We start from the raw sequence: 23,224 nt of genomic DNA, 5'->3' as shown, positions 1-23,224 counted from the left end.
CTCACACAAATGCATGTCCGTGCACGTGCTGCCCCGTGTCCCTGTGTGTCTTTCCATGGTCACACGTGTTCACATGTGTGTGTGAAGGAACATTGGTGCGCTGGGTGAGCCCTGGTCTCATTCCACTTCTGGCTGGTTTCTCACAGTGCTCCGGTTCTTGGTGACCACTCTGGCCGTTCACTGTCCGCTGTGGGGGTGGGGCTGCGGCATCCTCAGCAGTTCCAGGCCCTTTTCTGCCAGCATGTCTGACTCACTCCTTGTTCATGCCAAGGCCATAAGCAGCCCCGGAAGGCTGGGCGTCACCTCCTGAGGCTTTTCCTGGGCATGGCTGTCGCAGCCTCGTGCCACCTCGCTCCCGTCCTCGACACTTAACCCTGTTCGACGTTAGTTCTGGGCAGCAGGCTACCCTGTGGGCCCCCCCTGGTCTCACTCTCTGGGCTCTGTGTAGGCCAGACCCACAAGGGACTCGGCCCCTACTGTCTCCGTGCTCCCTCTCCTCCAAGCAGCAGCATTGCGCTTCTCTGCGACAGTGTCCAGGAGCCCCACTCGGGGACGGCCGCATCCCCCATCTGCTGTCCTGTCCACTCTCCCTGCACTCTGGGTCAGCTGCGACCCCCATCTGCTGTCCTGTCCACTCCTGTCCCCACGCTCTGGGATGACCACGTCCCTCTGTGCCTCTTTGACTTCTGATGCCGGCCCTGCCGGAAGCCATTTCCCCTCCCCAACCCCTCCTCACACAGACGCGCCGACTCTTGTGTCCAGCGGACAACCCTGCCGGCCTTCACAGCATGGGCGCCCCTGAGCCAGCTGAGGAGTGACCAGCCTGTGCTGTAGCTGGGCAGTTCGGGGGGTGTGGGGAAATGGGGGTCTCGGGAGCCTGAGGCCACTCTGCGGGACCTGGAGGGACTCTCGGCATAGGCAGGGGTGGGGCCACTCCTGGTGCCCAGACTGCCCATGTACAGCACCATGTCAGCCCTTCCCGTTCCCGCCCGCAGGTGCTGTGGTCTCTTGAGGCCGGCCACTGGGTCCCTGAGGAGCCTTTTGAGCTGCACAGCCACTTCCCCGCGGCGCCGGTGAGTCTGATGGTTTCTTTTCTTCCCTTTTTTCGCGTGCTGGGAAAGTGTGGTCAGCCTGATGCTGACAGGCCCTGTGTGTCCGGGCCGGATGCTCCCATGAGGACTCAGCAGAGGGCAGGAGTGAGGGGCGCAGCCTGTGAAGGCTGAGTCAGAGGACCGTAGGGAGGGCGCCCTCCAGTCCCAGCCTGTACAGCATCTGGTGTCCTACAGCACCCGGTTCCGAGTTGCCCATGCAGTGCCGAGTGCCCGAGATCCCTGTGTGTGTCCCCAGTTGCTTGCATACACATCGCTGTGCATGCAGACCCACCATGTGCTGCTCACATGAGCGAGGAGGATGGGGCCAAGGGGGTGAGGCTGTGACCTCTGACCTGGCCCCACATGCTCCCACCTGACAGCAGGTGTGCTCGGGGCCTGGCAGGCAGAGGCCAGGTTTGGGCGTGGTAGGGACGCGCTGGGGAACATGTGGGAACTTCCTGCGCTTTGGGTCCCTGTCAGCTGCCTTGCCACAGTCTGTGCTGGGCCGAGGCAAGTACAGGCCCCTGTATCCGCTCCGCGTCCACCGTCCCCCTGTCTGCCCAGCGTCCGCCTGACCCACCGTGCCCACCTGGGGTCCACCTGGCCCCTGCAGCAGGATGGATTCTTTTGTCTTGGTTTTCCTGTGCGGGGCTCTGGCCTGCAGCTCCCCGGCCCCGCCTCGGGGTGGATGGTGCGGGAGAGGCCCCCCTGGTGCTGTGAGAGAGGCGTCAGCTCGCACTAATAAGTTATATTTAATCACTACCAGAGGGCGGGGCAGCCCCGGAGCCCAGACCAGAAGGTTCCGTCGCGTCTGTCTGGGATGGGTCTGAGCTGACTCAGCCACAGGACCCACGAGTGCCCGGGAGGGGTGGCCATGACCAGCTCTAACGTCCCCAAGGTCAGAGGTGAAGCGCCCCAGAGGGCCCCGTGGCTTCGCATCCTTGGTGTGCTGTGACTGGCCTCCGAGGACGGACAACGGGCTCTGCACTGAGCCCAACTGAGGGCTCGGCCACCTTCCAGTTACTCCCCAAAGGACACCACCACTGTCTATCCCTTTCACAGCCCACCCAGCCGGCCCAGAGGCTTCCCCTGAGCCCCACCATGCGTGCATGCTTGCATGCTTGCTTGCATGGGTGTGTGTGCGTGTGTATGCATCTGTGTGCATGTGCGTGCATATGTATGCATTGTGTGTGCGTGTGTGTGTATGCATGTGTATGTGTGTGCATACGTGTGTTCATGTGTGTGCGTGTGCGTGCGTGCATGTGTGTGTGTGTGTGTGTGTGTGTGTGTTGTGGTGGTTGTGGTAGTGGCCGGGCATCGGGGTGAGGCTGTCGTGCGCCCTCAGGAATCGGCGGGCCGGATCATCATGGTGGTGCCCTTGAGCGAGTAGCCCGAGCCTTTCCAGTAGTACCACTTGATGCCGTTGAATTTGCTGGTGCTCTGCCTCTGCGGGTAGTACAGGCCGTTGAGGTTGGAGGGGCCGCAGGCATCGAACCACCAGCCTGTGGAGCCAGGTGTGGACATCAGGGCTGGGCCCTGCAGGGGGCGCCCAGGGCCGCCTCAGGGGGGAGGGGACGCTGCCCTGGGCGGGAGCCTGTGACATGGATCCCTCAGGTAGGGCAGCTCCTGCCTCCCGCGCCCACAGCAGAGAGGTGACCACATGGTAGGCCCCACCCTGTGCCTTTCCCCAACAGCAGGTCAGTGCAGGGCCGGTTCCCCGGGCACGGCTGGACACGAGGCTCTTGGGGGCACAGTCTGTTCTGCTGCCCAGGCTAGACACACTCATGCTGGTGGCCCCCACCCAGGGCCTCTGTGCTTGCAGGCATGTCTGTGGCCCTTCCCACGCTTCTCTTTGCTGGAGGAGTGACAGCAGGGCCGGTCTCTGCCTCACTGCACCCAGGACTCAGCCAGGCGCACTGGGCCCTGCTGTTGTTCGTCTGTGCCCAGGACCCCCTCTCCGGGCACCCTCTGAGTAGGCCACTGCTTGGCGTCCTCAGACCCACCTCCAGTGAGCATCTGGGAGCACCTGCAGATGCACTTGTCGTTGTCGGCGTCCTTGGTGCTGAAGTCGTTTCCCGGCTGGCTGATGCTGCTGAGCTTGCCGGCCGTGCCCGAGAGGCCCTGCAGGTGGATCCTGGGCACGTGCAAGAGGGAGACAAGGAGGGGCTCACTGGACAGGAACTCCAGCCCGGAGCACCCCCCAGGCACATGTGCCCTGCCCGCTCGGGACAGCTGTGAGCAGGAAACAGTCGGCACCCAAGGGGGGTGTTTCTGGGACCCCCAGTGCGGCAGCACAGCCTGCGGGGCCTGAACTTGATTCTCTGCTGCTTGTGGACAGATGGCGGGGAGGAGGTGGGGCTAGAGCACAGGGACCATGGCGGAGGGGGAGCCTGGAATCCGGAGCAGAAGCGCTACAGCATGAGGCTGCTGCCACCCCCCTCCCTGGGGCACCTGCCACCCCAGGGCGAGGCCCCACAGAGCTGATGCCCATTGGGTCTCCTGAGGGAGCAGGCAAGGGCTATCTGCCGGCCACCTGGTCGCTGGACCCTCAGCCCTGTGGCCTGTAGGGATTGAGGCTCCTTAGGTGACAACAGCATGGGATGGCCCAAAACCGCTCACTGTGCTACAGGGCCCCGAAGCCTCAGGCTGTCCTACAGGGCCCCGAAGCCTCAGGCTGTCCTACAGGGCCCCGAAGCCTCAGGCTGTCCTACAGGAGCCCGAAGCCACCGAGGCTGTCCTTTGGCACCAGTGACCTCTGCCAAGAGTCACCTTAGTCCCACCCAGAGGCAGCAAGGAGGTTGAAAAAGGCCCAGTAAGGGTGTGACGTACAAAGTGTTTCTCATTTCAATGAAAAGAACCGTCGGGCCAGAGGCCACGCAGTGGGCAGGGTGCTGGCTGGAACCGCGGCTATCCCAGAGGTTGGATCCAGCATCCCATCCCTTCCTCCTGAGCCACACCAGGACCAATCCCTGAACACAGAGCCAGGAATCTGCCCAAGCACTGCCGGGTGGGCCACCACCAGAAAAGCCTCCCGATCCAGCTCTCAGAATGTGGGTTTTTCTGTTTTCCAGCCTCAAGGGGCTGTTCCCTTGGGAAACCCCCCTCTGCGTGGCTGTGCAGTCAGCGCCTTGAAGCCCTGGGGTTGCCTGTGCTTTATCACATCACAGTCCTTATCGCAGTGACACCCTGTTTTATTAGGGTCAGAACTTTGGATGAAGAAGTCATCCCCGGCTGCCAAGTCAGTCCAAGAGAGCTGCAAGGCAGCGTGTCTTTAAGCGGCTCGTCCAAGAGCTGCTCTCACCCGGGGCCATCTCTGTTAGAAGCCATCTCGGTTTAGACTATTTTCATATGTCAGTGTACATATGGGCCATTTGTAAAGTCTCCTTGTACAAATACTCTAATTCTTAATTTTTGTGTTTCTTTCCTCCTTCGTCTAATTCCTCTGCTGTAGAGTCCGGACTATTGCCAGGTGGAAAAATATTTAGGTTGGAGGGAAAACAGTGGCAAACAGCCCATGTCTAAAAGCCGTTCTGCTCGTCTCTGCAGCAGGGGGCCCCCAGCGCTTCTCTGCTCTGTCCACTGGGCACAGGGTCTGGGGCGGACGGGACGAGGGGGTCAGGGCCAGAGTGGATAGAGTGAAGGGGTCAGGCCCTGCATGGACAGGATGAGGGTGCTCACATAAGGGTCCTGGCGGACACTTCGGTCCCGACTCTTGGGCCCTTCGCCCTTGGAAGGCCACCCAGGAGGTGCCTGGGGGTCGAGTCCAGCCCAGGCCCCAGGCCTTTAGATGTTGGAGGCTGGCTTCTGGGAGAACTGAAGCCTGTGCCCAGTGTGTCCCCCAGCACCCGGTGCCCTGGGCCCCCTCAGGCCTGCCCAGCACCCTGGGGTCTGTCCCACCCTCACAGCCAGGAGACAGATTCCCAGGGTGGCCCTCAGCCTCTCAGGAGGGATGAAGAACCCGAGGGCCCCGATCCGCGGGTGGAGAGACCAGCTGGGCCTGGGTGCCCTGCAGTGGCCACTGCCTGCAGCTAAGTGCCGATGCCCCGGGAATGTGTGAGGCACGACTGCTGCCCAAGGGCCCGTAGCCTTACCGGTAGTTGAGCTCCTCCTGGGCCAGGTAGAAGTGCTCGTAGAGCGAGTAGGCCTCGTTCCCCTCCCAGTCCTGCAGCTGGATCCGGAGCAGGAACCGCCGCTGAGAGGTCACCTGGGCCACGAACTCGTTCCCCAGCCAGTGCTCACCCTCCAGGTCACCAAAGCCCTGCAGGGGCGAAGGGGGAGGGCGCAGGGCCGAGACCTCTCAGACATGCCATGCTGCCCTGCTGGACGGGGCCCCCGGCAGGGTCTGCTTGGGGGGAGGGTCTGCTCCCAGGAGAGTCGTCTGCATGGTGGGGACCCTGCCCTCCCCTGTTCTGAGGACCTGTTGGGGGGCTGGTTCTCGGGGCCGATTTCTGGCTCTGTGCTCAGGGGTCCCTCCTGGTGGGGCTCGGGGACCCATCTGGGCACCAAGATGGCACCTCATGGGCCCGTGCGCAGGGCACCCACCTCTTTGTACTCCGCCCATGTCCTCTGGAAGTCCACGCTGCCGTCTTGGCGCCTCTGGATGACGGTCCAGCCCCCTCCGCCCGTGTCCATGTCGCAGTAGGCCTGCGGGGCAGCTGGCAGTCAGCCACGGGGGCTCCTCCCAGACTGCCCACGGTGGTGCCCGGCCCTCCCTGCCCGCCGGCACCTTGAGCTCCCGGGAGGAGTTGGGGAAGGTGAGTGTGTAGACGCCGCTGGCCGTGAGCCCCGACTTCAGCACCTGGGCACAGTCGCTGAACGTGGCAGGGGGCTCCTTAGCCACGAGGGTGTTCTTAGCTGCCGGCCAAGGGAGCGCGTGAGGGCACAGCCTCAGCCCTCCTCACCCCCTGACTCCTCTCCACCCAGCCCTCCTCCCCAACCCATCCCTCCTCCTACCCTGGTCCTCCTCCCTACACCCTGTTCCTCTTCCTCACCCCAACTCCTCACCCTGGCCCTTCCCCTCCATCCCTGCTCCTCACCCTGTCTTCCTCCCCAGACCCCATCCCTCCTCCCCACCCCATTCTTCCTTCCCACCCCCTGGGCTCTCCTGAGCCCTCAGCGCTGTGGCCAGGAGGAGGCACCTCCTGCGGGCAGCAGACACTCACGAGCAGCAGTGGACAGCATGGCCAGCAGCCCGTGCACTGTGTCCATGAGGTGGTGCTGCTGCTTCTGCAGCACGGAGCTGTTGACCGTGGCACTGGCCAGCTGCTTCTCTAGCGCCTCAATGACGGAGCTCTGTTTGGACAGCAGCACCTGCAGCTGGTCCTTCTCCTCCCGCAGGGAGCGCAGCTGCAGCACGTGCTGGCCCTCCATGTCCAGCACCTTCCGCTCCAGGACGCTGCGGTGGGGATGGACGGTCAGATCTCAGGAGGACCCCAGCTCCTCGACCCAGGGACATGGGGTGCCAGGGAGCTGCCCGGGGCTGGAGGCTGGCACAGCCTGCTGAGGCAGCACCAGAGACCTATGTGTTTGTGTGTGTGCAGAGTGCTGTGTGTATACTCAGGCAGGTGTGTGCAGAATGCTGTGTGTGTGTGTACACAGGCATGTGCATGCAGAGTGGTGGTGTATGTACACAAGCGTGTGCTTGTAGAGTGCTGTGTGTACATGGGTATATGTGCAGTGTGCTGCGTATGTACACGGGTGTGTGCATACAGTGCTGTGTGTGTGCAGTGCTGCGTGTGTACATGGATGTCTGCAGTGTGCTGCCTGTGTACACAGGCGTGTGTGTGCAGTGTGCTGCGTGTGTACACAGGTGTGTGCGTGGAGTGCTGCGTGTGTACACAGTGGGGGGAGATGCTGAGGGGAGCCGTGTGCTGTTTCAGGGTCCCCGTTCCCATCTCTGAAGTACCCTGTTACCTGTTCTTATCCTGCAGCTTGTTGATTTCACTGGTCTGATCCAAAATCTGTTTTTCCAGTTTGTTGGTAGACAGGGAATGTTCTAGAAGTTGGAGCTCGAGTCTTGTGGTCTGATTTAATACCTAAAGCCAACAAAGCAGAAACTCTGTTCATCACATTTTTGCATTGGTCGGGACGCCCTCCTAGTTGCGCCCTCAGAGATCTGGGCAAACACAGAGGAAACACGTTCCCTCTGCCAAGCATGGGCCCTTGCCAGTCCCCAGAGAAGCTGCAGTCCCCAGGGCCCTGTCCGAGTGTGGGACGTCCGTCTGTGCCTGTTGGGAAATGGGTCTAAGGAGCCTGGAGTGACTCTGGTCAACCAGGGAAAGGATGTTTCCATGCCACAGAGGGATGGGGCGTCCAGAAGGATCCTGTCAGATGTCGGTTGGGGATCGGAAGGATTGAGGATGGTGTTAGACACAGGCTCTTGCTGCTTGGGCAAGCAAAGTTTCTTCCATCAGCTCCCAGATGATGCTGCCTAAGCCCACCCAGTCCTCACGTGGCCCCTGTTTTTCTCGTCCATCTTCCTTTTTCCTATTTTGAGAAGCTTCACAACTGACACAGCGGAAGCTACAGAAGCACGACCTGCTTGGGGCTGGCTAGGTGGGGGCTTGGCGGGGGCCTGGCCGGGGGCTCGGCGGGGGCCCATGGCATGCGCTATGGGGTCATTGTCCCTTTGTGTGAGGTCACCCCGGCCCCGTGCAGGAAGAACCGTTACTCACATCCTCTGTCCGCTCCGGAGGTGATGTCAGGGCCACGGGGATTGTTCCCGGGAAGGGGCCCGGGCCCCCTCCTGAGACTTGCTGTCTCTGTGTGGGCAGCGGGCCCACAGGCCCTCCTGGGGTGGGTGGGCAGCCTGCCCCAGCCAGTGCACACCATGGAAAGGGGCTGCAAGGGGGTGCAACTCTCGGGCACGGGCTGGGGGGAGCCATGGCCCCTGCGCCCACACTGCCTCCTGACCCTTCTCTGACGGCCAACGGCAGGGACTGCCCCGGCTCTCCGGGCACCCTGTCAGGCCACAGACTCGGGTGGGTAATGGTGGGTGTGCTTGGCCTTTCATCTTTTCCTCTGTCGTGGCCCTGGTGCTCCGGCCCCTGTGATCTGCTGGGGAAACTGCACTTCCCTCCGGTCAGCCTTGCCAGGGCAGGTGGGGCACGGCCACGCCAGGCCCTGCCACTGTGCCCACCCCACCCCCCCGCCCCCGGCCTTGTGACTCGCCCTCCCTTCTCTCTGGCGCCCCGGCCCGGGCTCTTCCAACTATGCTGGAAATCGCCCACAGTCATCATGGGGGCACAGTCAGGAACAGTCGTGCTCGGAGTCGCATCCACACTACCCCCAGCCTTAGAGCTACAGGCCAGGCTCGGAAGTGCCTTTCACAGCTGTTGGCCACGTTCCCCACTATGCGAAGTATCCCTGTCCCATCCTCGCCAGCTCAGAGCAGCTCCACTGTCCCCCCGCCCACGCCCCTCAATGGGGCTCTGTGCCCTCAGCATCCCCTAGTGCCAGGGCATCTGTCCACCCCAGGGTCTCTGACCCCCGTGCTCAGAAGGAGCCAGACAGAAAGAGTGGTTCCGTGGCTCGGGCCGGTCGCCGTGCAGACGGGGAGCTCACCGTTGGCCATCCTGACCTGAGCAGTCTCTGTCTCAGAGCGTGGCCGTGAGCATTCCCGGGGCTTGCAAGCCTGCATGGGTGCTGCCTCCTTTCATGGGCACTGCATGTGCCCATGGGCACACAGGTGCAGGGCCACTCACCTGCGCCTCGACGTCAGTGAGCTTGCGCGTCTGCGCGGCCGTCTGGTTGAGCAAGTGGGTGCCAATTTCCAGCATGGCGGCTGTCTGGTTGTGCACGGCGTGCTGCTGCATCTCCACCATCTCCTTCTTCACGCTGGCCTGGATGTAGCTCTCCAGCTGTGGGGGAGGCGGGGCTCAGTCCCAGCTCTGCACTCATGGTCACTCCTGATGGGTTCGGGGAACCGTGGGGGGCCCAAGGCAGTGGCCGGCGAGGCCAGCGCCAGACCTCTGCCTGTCCTGAGCCCCGGAACGGTGCTGTCTTTGGTGACTTACCCCTCACAGTGCAATGGCTACGGTTGCCTCTGCCTTCTCCCTTTGTGTCTCCCTTCTCTCTCCTCCTCCGTCATACCCCTTTGCCCGTCAGCTCTGCTAACTGGCGCCCACAGAACCCTCTCGTGTTCACCTCATTGTCCTTTGGATGTCTGTAATGCCACTGATTCTCAGCTCGCTTTCTTGCCAGCAGACCCTTCTCTGCTCATAGCGAGCCGGAGAGCTGTCCAGGTCAGCTTCTGAGCAGGAACGCCTGTGCCCCGCCCCCTCCCCCGACTCCCCTGGCCACTGTTCACGCTGAGCCCTCATTCCCTGCTTCTCTGGGCGCTGAGCAGGGCAGGGCCAGGGGTCCAACTTCCAGGGCTGCCTGTAGCTCCCTTGGATCACCGAGATGCTAGCTATCATCATGTCACCTCAAATAGCGGCACCTGGGTCCAGCCAAGTGACATCATCCCCAGGGGACCCAGCTCCCCTGTGACATCATCCCCATGGGCCCAGGTCCCTGTGACGTCTTCCCCATGAGACCAACTCCCCTGTGATGTCACCCCCATGGACCCAGCTCCCTGTGACATCATTCCCATGAGACCTACTCCCCTGTGATGTCACCTCCATGGACCCAGCTCCCTGTGGTGTCATCCCCATGGGCCCCAATTCCAGCACTGTAGCCTGCCCTGATGTTTCCATCCTCCCCCATGTTTTTGAACGTTTTAAATGTTAACCAATTGTTTACATCTGTAGTATAAACGAGATCAGAATTTGTAGGCAGCAGTTTGTAACTTTCCACACACATACACACACACACACACACACACACATACACACACACTCGCCCTCATCATCGTGGGAGAAATGGAATTTCGCGGTGAAAGGTCAAGCTGCACGAGTCTCCCCGCTTCCCTCCTCTGACACCCACAGAGCTAATATTTTCTTCTGGGAAGTTGGGGCTGTGAAGAAACACTCGGCTGGAGTTGGGCTGAGTCCGTGCTCTGCAGTAATGATTTACAGCGGGGTGTGAGGGGAGCCTTGCTCCGCATCACTCCTGCAGGGGCCCCGTCGGCCCCACCCGCACTGGGCCTCGGGCGGCGGTCAGACTGCTCACAACAGAACTTCTCATCGTCCCTTCGAGGTTAAAATCAGACATGGACATTTGAAAGACGCCGAGAGAGCTGGACCTTGAGCTTCTCTCGGCCCGTCACCCTGTCTCCAAAGCCTGGGCAGAGAGAATGCAAATGCTCCCAGGCCCAACTTTCCCGCCGGGCAGGGCAGGGGCATGCAGGGCACATGTCTGTGAGGGGAGAGGGTGCAGCAGGTGCATGTCCGTGTGTGTGTGTATGCGCGCACGTGTGTGCAGATGCCGTGGATGGGGCAGGAGGACATGGACCCACATGCGACACATTGCTGTGAGGGACACATGTTACAGATGCGTGTCCGTGTGTATGTGTGTGCATGTGTGTACAGACGCGGTGGATGAGGCAGGAGGAAATGGATCCATGTGTGACACATAGCTGTGAGGAACTCATGTTACAGATTCTTGTGTGTGTGTGTGTGTGTATGTGTGTGCAGACACAGTGGATGTGACAGGAAGACATGCATGTGTGACATGTCTGAGGGAAGCATGTTATAGATGTGCATCTGCATGTGTGTATGCATGTGCACGTGTGTGCAGATGTAGTGCATGGCGTGTACACACGGTGTGGGTGTGGGTGTGGGTGTGTGCACTGGCATCCCCAGGAGAGGGACCAGAACCAGCCCTTCTGCCCCCCGCTCCCACTTCCCACCTTTCTGAGCCTCGTGGCAGGTTCCACCACGGCTGGGAACGGGGTAGGTCTCGTGCTCACCTCCCTGTTCTCCCTGCACCCCCTTCCTGGTCTGCAGAGACCCGGGGGACACATGGATGCCTGACTGCCTTGGGACTGATCTCAAGGCCAGTTTGGGGGTCGGGCCATCTGTGCTGGCGCCTCACAGGGCAGAATGCAAGGCTCCCAGCCACACACGGAGGGCCTGGCCGTACCCCTCAGTCAGTGTCTGCAGTGGAACCCCGGAGTACCAAGGTCTCCCCGAGGTGGTGGCTCCCAGACAGGAACCTCTCTGAGCCGCAGACCTCCCTCACCCCCGTGTGGAGACAGCAGCCCCCCTTCTCCCCTTGCTGTCTTCTGTTTGCTCCCTGGAGGGGCTCAGTGCCTGGTCCCCCCACCCCCAGGTGGACAGAAGCTGCCACAGCCATGAAGACTGATGTGGCCCCTCGCCCCGTGCCCTCCCATGGACCCGTCTGTAGCCCTCGCCCCATGCCCTCCTGTGGACCTGTCTGTGGGCTGTCACCCCGTGCCCTCCTGTGGACCCGTCTCTGTAGGCCTCGCCCCGTGCCCTCCCCATGGACCTGTCTCCGTGATCTGTTCTTACCCACTGGGGAACCGGGACCCCCAAGAGGAAGTTTTATGAGTTTCCTCACCAGCATCTCCAGCGGGGGGTGAGGTAGCATGACTGTGACCCCTTACACACACATGCAGGCACACGCAGCAGCATACGTGAACAAGTAGACATGCACAGACACCTGTACATACAGAGCAACCCTCAGGCACCCAGAGCTGAGCGCCTGAGCCCTGACTGGCTGTCCCGGAAGCTCACAGCTTTGTGTGCCATGACACGGGCTTCGGTGGTGTCCCACGTGGGCACGGACAGCAAGCAAAGCCCACTTACTTTAAGTACCACTGAGCTTGTTTCCTTTCTCATCACCGCATTGGAGCTGGGGGCCCCAGGTGCCAGGAACAGGCCAGGGACCTTGGACACAGTGCCTGGCCATCTACACCACATCACGTCACCTGCAGCTCGTCCACCACACCCCACTGGAAGCGTCTTAGAGACGCTTTGCGGTCCCTCTGGTTCCTTGGAGGGAGTGCAGGAAGCTTGTGCTTGGGTGTGGGAACCGGGGGAGCTGGGGACCCTGGGATGGGACTGGCCACTGCTTGCCCTTTATGACCAGCAGAACCGGGGATAAGGACTGCCCCCACTTCCAGAGATGCTGGTACTGGCCCCGGGCACAGTCCATGTCGCTGTCCCATTGCTGTGGGTGCTGGCTCTGCCAAGGGGACCACAGCCATGAGATCCAGCCACAGGAGAAGAGGTCGTGGCCGCATCCATTCCATGCGGAGCAGATACCCGTGTGCAGGAGACTGGGGACACCAGCACGGCTGCCCGGCCCTGCCTGGACACTATCCGCTGATCAGGACCCTAAGTTAGCACCACCAGACTAGAACTTCTCAGAGCACTGTTTGCTGAGTTCATTCCCACGAGCTGCTATTTTTCCCCCTCACAGTGGAAATTCCCTTTGGTTTGCAAAGGTTGCCCCGTGGGGGTTTTATGGACCTGATGGGTGGTGGGGACACCCTACAGCCACTTAATGTCCAGGTGTCTGGCCCTGGGCATCCACATCTGGCCCTGGTTACTGGTGTGTCTGTCCCTCGGTCATCCGCCTGTCCCTCGACCCTCTGTGTGTCTGTCCCTTGGTCATTCGTATGTCCCCTGGTCACCCGCCTGTCCTGGTCATCTGCATATCTGTCCCTCGGTCCGAGGCCACACCTGGTGGTCCTTAGCGGCTTCTGGCACTGAGGGGCCCTCTGGTGTTGGAGACAGAGCCTGGGCGTCCCACACACGGGGTCACACCGGGGCTGGCTGAGTCATCCCCTCCCAGCCCCCAACAGACCGATGTTTCAGCCGTGATGTGTCACTGTTTGGTACTGTCCCGACGTCATGTCCAGCAGCAGGAGCTCAGCAAAGGGCTCGGGGCAGGGAGGGCCTGTCCTGGGGGTGCCCGAGGGCGAGTTGCTAGCTGGGGGCCAGGAGGAAACTTCCTGAGCTCCTGCCCAGCCAATGACTCGCCTCCACTCGCCTCCTATGAGGTCGGCTTCCGGGGACAAGAGTCAGAGGGAAGGCCAGGGAGAATGAATGGATGAATGAATGAATGGCCGAGTGTTTGAGACTCAGGACCCTGCACTGACTGGGAGCTTTACTTAGCCCTGCTAATGCTCCTGTCACAGCTCGGCCAGTGCCTGAGGAAATGCAGTCAGACCAGACGGGGGCCCTGCTGGTCGCCCGGCACTGCTGGGAGTGACCCGCACAGCCGGGAGCCGCCCCCAAAATTCAGACGTGAAACCCAAGCTCTGGATAAGTGGCTTCCGAGCATGTGTGTGGGTCCCAGCCGTGCCAAGAGCGCTCAGTCAGGTAAAACACTCGTTCCACGTTCCGAAACGCCATTCTTTCCAGATCAGGCATCAAAGGCATTTGCTCTTGGAAGACCAAGAAAGAATCCAGGCTGTTCCCATTAGTCTAAAAATAAATAATAAATAAATAAACGTCTGAGTCACGGGCTGCTGGGTGCTGAGCTCCACAGAGGAAGACCGTGGGTGCCCCTGTGCCTGCCAGGGTGGGCGCAGAATGGCCAGAGAGTGGACGGAAGGGCCAGCCCGGTGCAGGCGGTCTCGCTGCTGTCTCTCCCCGGCGCCTCACCCAAAATGGGCACATCAGGATCTGCTGGGCTCTTTCCCGTGACTGCGACTAGCGAAACAGTGCCACATTCCAAACTGTGCCCAGGGCACCCTGGGGCCCTCCTGCAAACCCACAGCAACTCCCGGGAGATTTCTGCCACCATCATGGGGAGGCTGACACCCCTCAACCTCAGTCAGCCCACGGCAGGCCAGCCTATGGTTCCATTGCCAGCCACCGCACCCAGCCAGGGTTTAGGCGTCTTTGAAGCCACGTGGGAACAGGCGGTGGGCCTGCGAGGAGGCTGATCTGCACCTTTGGCCTCCAGTCACTGAGTGTGCTCTGAGGTAGGGTGTCTGAGGTAGGACACAGAATGGATCTTCCCAGCCATTGCACTGTTCATAAAGAGAACCACGTGGCTTAGAAGCCACTTGTCCGGTGCTGGGGCTCCTCACCCGTGCAGCCTTGGCCAGGCTGAGGCCAGTGCCCAGGGGTGGTATGGCCTGTGGGCCAGCATCTCCGTGGGCCAGAAGGGGGAAAGGAATGTGCGCTGGTTTCAGCCAGGCCCACCCTGCGCCCGCTGCCGCTGCCCCTAATTTGTACTTCGCTTGCCATTCCCGCCCGCCCGCCCGATGACTTGCAGTGCCAGGGCGGTCGCGAAGTCGGTGTTCAGTGGGACGCCACATGCCTGTGGTGGGCGGGCCGGGGCTGAGTCAGTCTCGCATGATGAGCCCCGTCCTGCAGGGCCGCCCCTCGCCCTCGGCCTCCCGCCCTGCTGTGGAAAATTCCGATCCCCTCTCCCTACACTGCCAGAGTCAGGAGAAGCGTGTCACTCATCGCCGACTTCCGCACCTGCACGCTTGGGCTTCTCCCTCCCGACTGATGGGGCGGGTGGGTCATCTCAGGATCTGGGTACCGTACCCGGGACCAGAAACAGACAGGTTCGTGCCGGGGCATCTCACTGTCCGTGCCGTGGAGCCTCCCACACTGTCCGTTTGCCTCAGCTTTACCACCAAATATTCCTATCAGCAGGCCTGCGCTGTGGCCGCTGCCGCCACTTCTCTGAGAACGCCCGGGACCCTCTACTCAGCCCTGGCATGCGGGCGCAGGAGGGGAAGGACAGCCACACAGGACTTGGGGCTGAGGGAGTGGAATGCGTGCGGGGCCCATGGCGGCCAGGCAGCAGGAGTGGCTTCCCTGTGGTCACTTGTGTGCCTCCATCGCCCTCTGAATGTGAGCCTCGGATGTCCCTTTTCAGAGCAGAAGTCGCTGTGGTGGCTGCCACGGCCCAGCCCCAACTCCGGCGGCCCCCACTGCTGCTCTGGTTCTTAGTGGGCGTGGCCCCGCTGTGGGCACCAAGTGTGGGTCTCTGCAGAGCACCCCCCCCAGGCAGCGACCTGAGTGCCCCATCCCCCCACAGGCTTGACCCAGCTTCAGAGTGAGTCAGGAGGGTGCTGCTCCAGGAGGCCGGTCAGCGTGAGCCGTGCTTGTGGCCAGATGCTGCCAGCCTCCAGGGCCTGTGTGAGCCCAGTGCTCCTTACCAGAAGGCCGCATGCCAGGACGGGGTGTCCAGGTCGGGCGGTCCCTGCTGTCCATGACAGTTGTCTGGAGTGACAGCGGTCAGCTCGAGACTGGGACAGGCCCGTGTTCACCTTACTCGTGGGCCACCCAACTCCCCACAAGGCAGTCTCAGCCCAGCACATGGAGGGGGAGGGGGGCCACGATACAGAGCATGCATGTGTATGCCATATATGTGTATGTGCATATGTGTGCATGTACTTATGCATGTGGGTGTGCATGCATGTGGGTGGGTGTGCATATGCATGCATTTGTGTGAGAGTGTGCATCTGCACACATGCATGTGGGTGTTGCATGCATGCTTGTATGTGTGCATGAGAGTGTGTGTGCTTGTGCACGTGTGTGTGTGTGTGTGTGCACATGTGTGGTGCTGGCCGATAGGCAGGCGATTGAGGCCAAGCACAGTTGGCGCAATCTGAGGAGGGAAAGTGCCAGCAGGGGCAGCGCTGATGGAGGCTGGAGAGGAGCCGAGGGAGCTGCGGAACTGGGCGGCCTTCACTGGCCTGTTGTGTGTGCCATGTGCTGGGAACCATGCGGGCCACTCCCGGTGTTCACAGCCCCCAGCGCACCCAGTGACTCTTGGGGAACCCCACGGCACTCAGAGTCCACCCAGACTGACCTGTCCCAGCCCTTGCCTGGTGTGACGCCTTGGCTCTGGGCTTGGCTCTGCCACCCACTAGGTAAGGACACAGGGGACCTGCACCCCTCCCTGGCACCACCATTCAGCAAGCAGCGTCTGGGCAGCCCCCTGCATCCCGTGCCCCTGACTCCAGGTGCCCACCGACGCCTGGCCCAGGAGAAGCTCACCCTCACTGCGATCCCTTTCACAAGAATTCTCAGCACTCGGGGGAGGCAGAACCAGGAGCCCCCGGGGTTTTTGGCTGCAGAGCTGCCCTGCCCAAGGCTGGGAACCGCCCCACAGAAGGGCCAGAGGCGGCCAGGCCACGGGGAGAACTCTGCCCAGCAGGTCGCTCTACCCTCTCCTTCGAGGTGAGGGGTTGGGGTCACACCAGTGGTGCTCAGGGATGACTCCAGGCTCCACACACAGGGGCACCATATGGGATGCCAGGGATCGCACCCAGGTCAGCCTAGCACTGGCCGCCCGCCTTCTCCCCTACCCCTGCACTGAGGGCTCTGGGCCCTGTGCAAAGTTCCTGCCCCCACTTGTGTGCCTGGGTTGCACTGAACTATCCCAAGTGAGTGCTCCCTAGCAGTGCTCTCAGGGCCCGTCTGGAGCCAGCACCAGGGCTGCTCCCACAGGCAAAGGCTTTCATCAGAGCCTCACTACCTCCTGGAAACAATCCAGGACAACTTGAAGCCTACCAGCCACAGATTCCAGTGTTAACAGCCCGTGGTACAAAGTCCACAGGTTTCTCAGTGCAGATGATGCACATGCATGCACGTGTGTGTGAACGTGTGCATGTGTGCATGCGTGTGTGCATGTGTCTGTGTATATATCTGTGTGTACATGCATGCCTGTATGTGTGTGCATGTCTGTGTGCATGCGTGTGCCCATCTGTGTATATGTGTCTGTGTGCATGTGTGTGCGTGTGTGTCTATACATGTATGCATGTGTGTATGTGTCTGCATGTGTGTGCGTGTGTTTGTATATATGTGTCTGCATGTGTGCATGCGTGTGCACGTGTCTGTGTATATGTGTTTGCGTATGTGTGCTGTCTTCCCGTGCCACGGGACAGTGCTCCCTGAATGCAGCCCAGACTGACCTGTCCCAGCCCTTGCCTGGTGTGACGCCTTGGCTCTGGGCTTGGCTCTGCCACCCACTAGGTAAGGACACAGGGGACCTGCACCCCTCCCTGGCACCACCATTCAGCAAGCAGCGTCTGGGCAGCCCCCTGCATCCCGTGCCCCTGACTCCAGGTGCCCACCGACGCCTGGCCCAGGAGAAGCTCACCCTCACTGCGATCCCTTTCACAAGAATTCTCAGCACTCGGGGGAGGCAGAACCAGGAGCCCCCGGGGTTTTTGGCTGCAGAGCTGCCCTGCCCAGGGCTGGGAACCGCCCCACAGAAGGGTCAGAGGCGGCCAGGCCACGGGGAGAACTCTGCCCAGCAGGTCGCTCTACCCTCTCCTTCGAGGTGAGGGGTTGGGGTCACACCAGTGGTGCTCAGGGATGACTCCAGGCTCCACACACAGGGGCACCATATGGGATGCCAGGGATCGCACCCAGGTCAGCCGCGTGTGAGGCCAGCGTCCTCCCCACGGTGCTGTTGCTCCAGCCCCAACCTCTTGTTCTTTAACGGCAGTGAGACATTGGGGTGAGGGTGTGTGCCCCAGGATTCTCTCTCCGACTGCCGTCCCCTTAGCAGTGAGTTCAGTGCCGCATACATCATCCTGGGAGAGGCCCATGTTAGTGACCCACCAAGAAAAGAGCCACGTGTGAACACAGGCATCCATGATTCTGTGTCACAAACCGTGTTGTTGTTTGTGGGGACACAAGCCTGGCTTTCCGTGTTTCCTTCACGGAAAACAGACTCTCCCCAGCCCGGCCGCCTGCCTGGCGCTCCCCGCGCAGCGAGCTCCGAGTCCTGCTCAGGAATTCCTGTCATTAACACTTTATTAAGTTAGAGTTGGGTAAGTTGTTTTCTTGTGTGTAAGGAAATTTAAGAATCCATTCCTCCGTAGTTAAAAATAAAAAGGAACTTCGTACACATATGCCAAATGTTAAGCATAGATAATTAGCTTGTGGTTGGAATTTGATTGTTTTGTTATTCAGCAAAACAGAACCGTGTCCTATGCCTTTCGGCCCCACGACTTCCGACCGAGACCAGTCGGCCCGCGGGCTTCTGAGCTCTGCCTGTCCCAGATCATTTTCTCGAGATCCCAAAGACAAGATAGTGGCTAATTACTTATCGGGGGTACTTCCGTCTCAGCCAGGGCCAGTGTCACGGTTACCCAGCAGAGCCCAGCCTCAAGGTCAGCCCGATTCCACAAACCCCCTGGTGGAGAAACGCTGCCGGGCACCCGGCAGACCAGAGGAGCAGCCAACTGAACCTCTCGCACACTCGCTCAGGAGGTCCTGGGGCTGCCGGACGCAGAGCTGAGACGCAGCACATGAGGGGCCAGTGCACGCACTTCCGGGGCCCATAGGTCCCCCGGGAGTTGGACGGAGCCAAGACGGCGGGGATGGGGAGGGGGGGCAGTGGCCACCGGGTGCAGATTCCAGCCCTGCTTCCCGCCAGCATTCAGAGGCAGACCTCAGACTCTGGGAAGGCCAGAGTGTGTGTGTGTGTGAGTGTATGAGTGTGTGTGTGTCTGAGAGATGTGGATGTAGGGGGTGTGTTTGTGTATAGGACTTCTGTATGAATGTGAATGCTGTGTGTGTTTGTGTGTCTGTGTGCGAGTGAGTATATTTGGGTGTATGAGTGTGAGTGGTATGTGTGTGCGTGAGAGATTCTGTATTTGAGTCTGTTCGTGTGTGTGTGTGTGTGTGATATGAGTGCAGAAGTGGTATGTGTGGTGTGAGTATGTGAGAATGATTGAGCGTATGTGTGTGAATTTGTTGGGTGAATGTGACGACGAGTGTCTGAATAGTGTGAGTGTGCGCAAGTGTGTCTGAGTATATGTTGTGGGTGTGCTAGGGGGCAGCCTGAGTGTCTGCGTGAGTGTAGGTGTGTAGCAATCAGGACACACGGGCAGTGGGCTTTTCCCCACCCCCTCTGACACACCTGGGCACACGCCCGCCTGCGGCGAGTGTTTGCTGAGGGAATGTTTGTGCTTCAGTGACTGAACCATGCGCCCAGGGGTCGGCTCTTGACGTCAACAGACCAGGGAAGAGCCCGCACCAGAGCCACATGCCCGAGCAACCACTGCCACGCCAGTGATTCTCTGGCAGGAGAGTTCGAGAAAACTCTAGAATTTTCTGGCAGAACAAATCTCCCTGCCTGGCCCGCCGGGGTGAGGGGGAGCATGAAAGATGCGGGTGCGCACAGCTCGTGCGGCTTACTTTCCCTTCTCCCACTTTCATTTAGCTTATTTTCCATTTTGAAGAAAGTCAGTGAATTACCAGGCCGGTCAGACGCTGGCCAGGGCTCTGCTAGAGAGCACTGTCTGGGGGCAGTATTCGTGGGTGCTTGAGCGCCTATCTGCTCAGAGTCCTGCTGCGTCCTTCACGTGACCCAGATCTGGGGCTCCCCCTGGGACTGCCACTGTCGGCCCACCTGGCTCCTGAGGGCCCGAATACGGAGCAGTGGGGCAGGTGCTAGCCTTGAGCACAATCATCCCAGGCTCTGTCCCCAGCACCCTAGATGGCCCCCGAGCACTGGTCAGCCTTTCTGGGCTGACGGCCACATGGCCTCTGCCGAGATCCCCGTGGGTCCTCTTCCCCTCCCGTCAGCACCAAGGGCCGGAGACAGAAGCAAGAGCCCAGAGGAGGTGTTCTGGGGGCCTACGACAGCGCCATCGTGATGCGGACATGGGACACGGCACCACGGCCAAACAGACCTGGGCCCAGGGCCGAGCATCGTCCTCCCACAGCCCAAGATGTGGGGCCCGAGCCTCTGGTCTTGAGGAGCGGCTGCCGAGGCCCTGCGGGGTAAGGACTGCCCGAGATGGCACACGTGGCACTGGGCACACACGTGGGCAGCCCCGGGCCTCTTGTCCTCTAGCACCTGTGTCCCCCTGGACAGAAATGTGAGGCTTTGCAGCCACCCTGGTGCTCTAGGGCCATGTAGTGACCGGGATGGAGCTGGCCTCCCTCAAGTCACACCCGGACTCTCTCGAACCCCGGCTCCCTCCGGAAGGCCTGCGCCTGCCGCCTGCCCACGTGCAGAAACGGGGCGGCTGTCAGCTCCCCGGCCGCCAGCCCCAGCCCCCGCCTGCCCTGGAGAGAAACAGCGGCGGGGGCAGAGGAAATGTTTACATCCACCTCATAGGGCTCGCTGCAGTTTTCAAAACACCGAGTGCGGGCACAATGGGCCGCGGTTGTTTATGCCGCGGCATTCCTGTGTGAAAGAGCTGCCGCGTGCTTCCTCCCCTGCTTCCGCTGGCCAGAGGACCCCAGCCTGCAGACTCGGGGTCACGGGCCGCGTGGGTGGCGATGCTGGCCGGCCCGGGCATGTGTGCCAGCTGCTTCCCTCGACTGTTTGCCCCAACGGCTCAGGGTCTCCTCCCTCTCCTCCGCTCTCTGCCCCTGCCCTGGTATTCTCTCTCCCTCCTCTCTCTCTCTCTCCCTCCTCTCTCTCCTCTCTCCCTCTCTCCCCATCTATCTCTCCTCTCCCTCTCTTCCTCCTCTCTTCCTCTCTCCCCTCTCCCTCCTCTCTCCCCACTCTCTTCTCTCTCTCCCTCCTCTCTCCTCTCCTCTCCCTCTCTCCCCTCTCCCTCTCTTTTCTGTCTCTCTCTCTCCCTCTCCCCTTCTCCCCCTTCTCCCAGCCTCTTTCCACACACCCCAGCACACACTGCCCAGTTCTCCCCAGCATTCTTGGTGCTGATTGGAGAGAGTGGCAAGGAAATCAAGGGAACTTTTCAAACCCCCGCCGCCGCTCTCCAGAAAGGGAGGGGCAGAGGAGCCGCGTGGTGCTTTCTCAGTGCCCTGACAGGGCCAGGCCAGCTCTCTGTTTATTAGCCCAGGTGACAAAACAGCCACAGAGACCCCAGCTTGGGGGGGGGGGGCATCAGTCCTGCCTCAGCTCCCGCCTCCTCGCCCAGCTTGAGGTCTTGAGGTGGGCTGCCGCCTCCAGGGGGCTCAGGTGCGCTGGGGAGCAGGTGCAGGTGCTGGCGGCGAGATCAACAGTCGTGTCGAGGTCTGGGGGGCCGTTTAGCTAACTGAGCTCAAGAAGGAATTTGGAAATTCCATTGTGCTACTGTTCAAATATTTACTCGCTGAACCTGGAGCGGAAAAAACTAGGGTCACCTCATGTAGAATTCCTTGCCCTTTTCCTTGAAACAGCATTTCAAGAACCCCGGAGAAGGGGGGTGTTTATCTAAGGAAGAAATATGAGCTCTGCTTATGGAGTCTCCCGCCGGCTTCATCAAGCAAAGGCAATTTAGCAACCTCTGCATTTGGCAAAACATTCTTTCATGAGTCCTGACTGTTTGAAAGGGCGACTTACCCGCCGGGCAGATTGGAAAGTGTCCTCAGGACCTTGCGTGGTTCGCGCTCACATACACACACACACACACACACACACACACACACACACACACACACACATGCGTGCACACGTGCACATACACACGTACACACACACCTGTCAGCGTAGACAGGGTGACTCGGCGCGGGCCTTAGTGTAAAGAGAGCAGGTGGGTGCCCCGAGGGAGCAAAGATTTGGGTGCCATGCAGACCTGTCGCCACCTGCGTCTGGCTGTCACTGTCCCAGCAGGGCTGCAGGGCTGGGACATGAGTGCCTAGAGACCAGGGTTCGGGGGGAGCCAGGGGAGCGTTTCTAAGCTGCATCCCCAGCCCCGTCAGAAGCTCGCCTGCCGGCTCTCCCCTCTCGGTCCCAGGGTCCCAGTCTCAGCTGGGATGCACCCGCTGCCCCCCATAGCACCCACTGCCTCCACGGCTGCCTCCCAGGCTAGCGGGTTCCTGAGAAGCGTGGGCTACTCTGAGACTGAGCAGGCGGAGGGTCCGGACCGGGCAGGGCTTATGGTGGCTGCTCAGCTTTATGTGGGGAAAGTGCCGAGTGAGGGGGGCGTGGGACGGGGCATCCCCACGGCGGTGGAGCGGGACGTGAAACCACGGGAGAAGCAGGGACACTGACAGGGCCCGTCCGAGCAACTCCCAACTCCCGCTGTCCCGGTGCGGGGGGCAGCGCAGCCAGGAGGGGCAGCAAGCCCAGAGCTCTGGGCTCTACCCCGGAAGAGCGCCGACCCTCCGACCCCGCCAGCCGCTCCCCCGCGGCTCTGAGAAAGCCGCGCACGCACAGGAGAGTGGTTTCGAGTCCTCCCTCTGCCCCAGCAGTAAATTCAGGAACTTGGGATGCCGTGGAGCCCGAGCGGGGGAGGGGGCGGTCTGTCCTGCCCCGTGTCTGCCGGCCACTGCCCTCCCTGCCCGCAGCTTCCCGGCTCTCCCCCCACCCCGGGCGGCTGCGCGCCCGCCGGCTGGCCCTACCTTCATCAGCCACTGCGTGTTGTTCTCCATGATGTTCTCCAGCACTTGCAGCCGCTGCGCCGAGTCGTCGTAGTCAAGCGGCGCGTCCCTCTGGACGGCGTTGGACACGTAGGCGCTGGACGCTGAGCGGCAGTTGTCCACCTCGGGCAGGAGGAAGGTGTAGCTGCAGGCGCCGTGCTGCACCTGGTGCTGCCGCCGGCCCGCGCTCTCCACGCCCCGGCGGAGGCTGCTGTAGGCTGCGGCTGCCGCCAGCTCACAGCCCAGCGCCAGGGCCAGGAGCTGCCACATTCTCCCTCCTGGCTCCGGGGACGCCCCGTCCGTCCGTCCTAAGCCGAGCCCTCAAGCCCCGGGCTCTGCGGCCGCCGCCTCAGGTCCATCAATGAGACTCCCCCTCTGCCCTCCTCCTCTTCCTCCTCCTCCTCCTCTTCCTCCTCCTCCTCCTCCTCCTCCTCCTCGATGGGCTCCACGGTCCGGAGGCTGCCGTCTGCTGCCTGCCGGGGAGGCTGTGCCGGCCCCGCTGCTCCGCCTGCCAGCAGGGTCCGAATCAATCACTCTCGCTCCTTATATGATAAGTCGATAAGTGCAGCCAGGGGCTCCGCCCTCGGGGCTGGTCCGTTATCTTCCTGCGGGGGGTCACTGGCCAGGAAATCTGGGCGCCTGCCTGTGTGCGCGTCCAGCCGAGCCGGGAGCCGCAAGCCAAGCTGGGGGGGGAAAGCCCCTCGGTGTTCCCCGGGGCCCCAGGTCTGTCGCGGCAGCTCCCCGCTCCCCCACGGATGGTTCCTCGAGAGAGAGGCGCGGCTGGTCGCCTTTGTCTGGAGGATTCCAGTGCTCGGCAGGCAGGCGATGCGACCGACCAGCCGATAAATAGCTGCAACTCGCAAGCACAATGAAAGTTCCTGTTTTTTCCTCTAGGAATAAAAACACTACAAATATGTCAGGACTCGGGTTTATTTTTGTTATTGCGGAGAGGAAGACTTTTTGCTCTTGTAAACTCTG

At 61.3% G+C, this 23,224-nt stretch overlaps 2 protein-coding genes across 2 annotated transcripts in view; one reads left to right on the top strand and one right to left on the bottom strand.

Moving 5' to 3' along the window:
- Positions 1-23,224, top strand: part of MCPH1 (microcephalin 1) — a 59,838-nt gene that overhangs the window by 20,993 nt on the left and 15,621 nt on the right. Inside the window, exon 12 of the mRNA XM_056113908.1 lies at positions 996-1,073. Coding sequence (XP_055969883.1) covers positions 996-1,073 — 78 coding nt within the window. The remainder of the gene's footprint in view (positions 1-995; positions 1,074-23,224) is intronic.
- Positions 1,828-22,612, bottom strand: ANGPT2 (angiopoietin 2). Its single transcript, XM_056114035.1, has 9 exons — positions 22,229-22,612; positions 8,795-8,950; positions 7,005-7,126; positions 6,254-6,486; positions 5,818-5,945; positions 5,634-5,735; positions 5,183-5,349; positions 3,095-3,225; positions 1,828-2,593 (listed from the first exon to the last, which is right to left on the bottom strand). Exons 1-9 carry the CDS (start codon positions 22,514-22,516, stop codon positions 2,433-2,435), a joined length of 1,488 nt encoding a protein of 495 aa, XP_055970010.1. The 5' UTR covers positions 22,517-22,612; the 3' UTR covers positions 1,828-2,432.

Source organism: Sorex fumeus, unplaced genomic scaffold (genome assembly GCF_029834395.1).
Source record: "Sorex fumeus unplaced genomic scaffold, SorFum_2.1 ptg000024l, whole genome shotgun sequence".
NCBI lineage: Eukaryota > Metazoa > Chordata > Mammalia > Eulipotyphla > Soricidae > Sorex > Sorex fumeus.
This window is presented reverse-complemented; position numbering and strand designations above follow the sequence as displayed.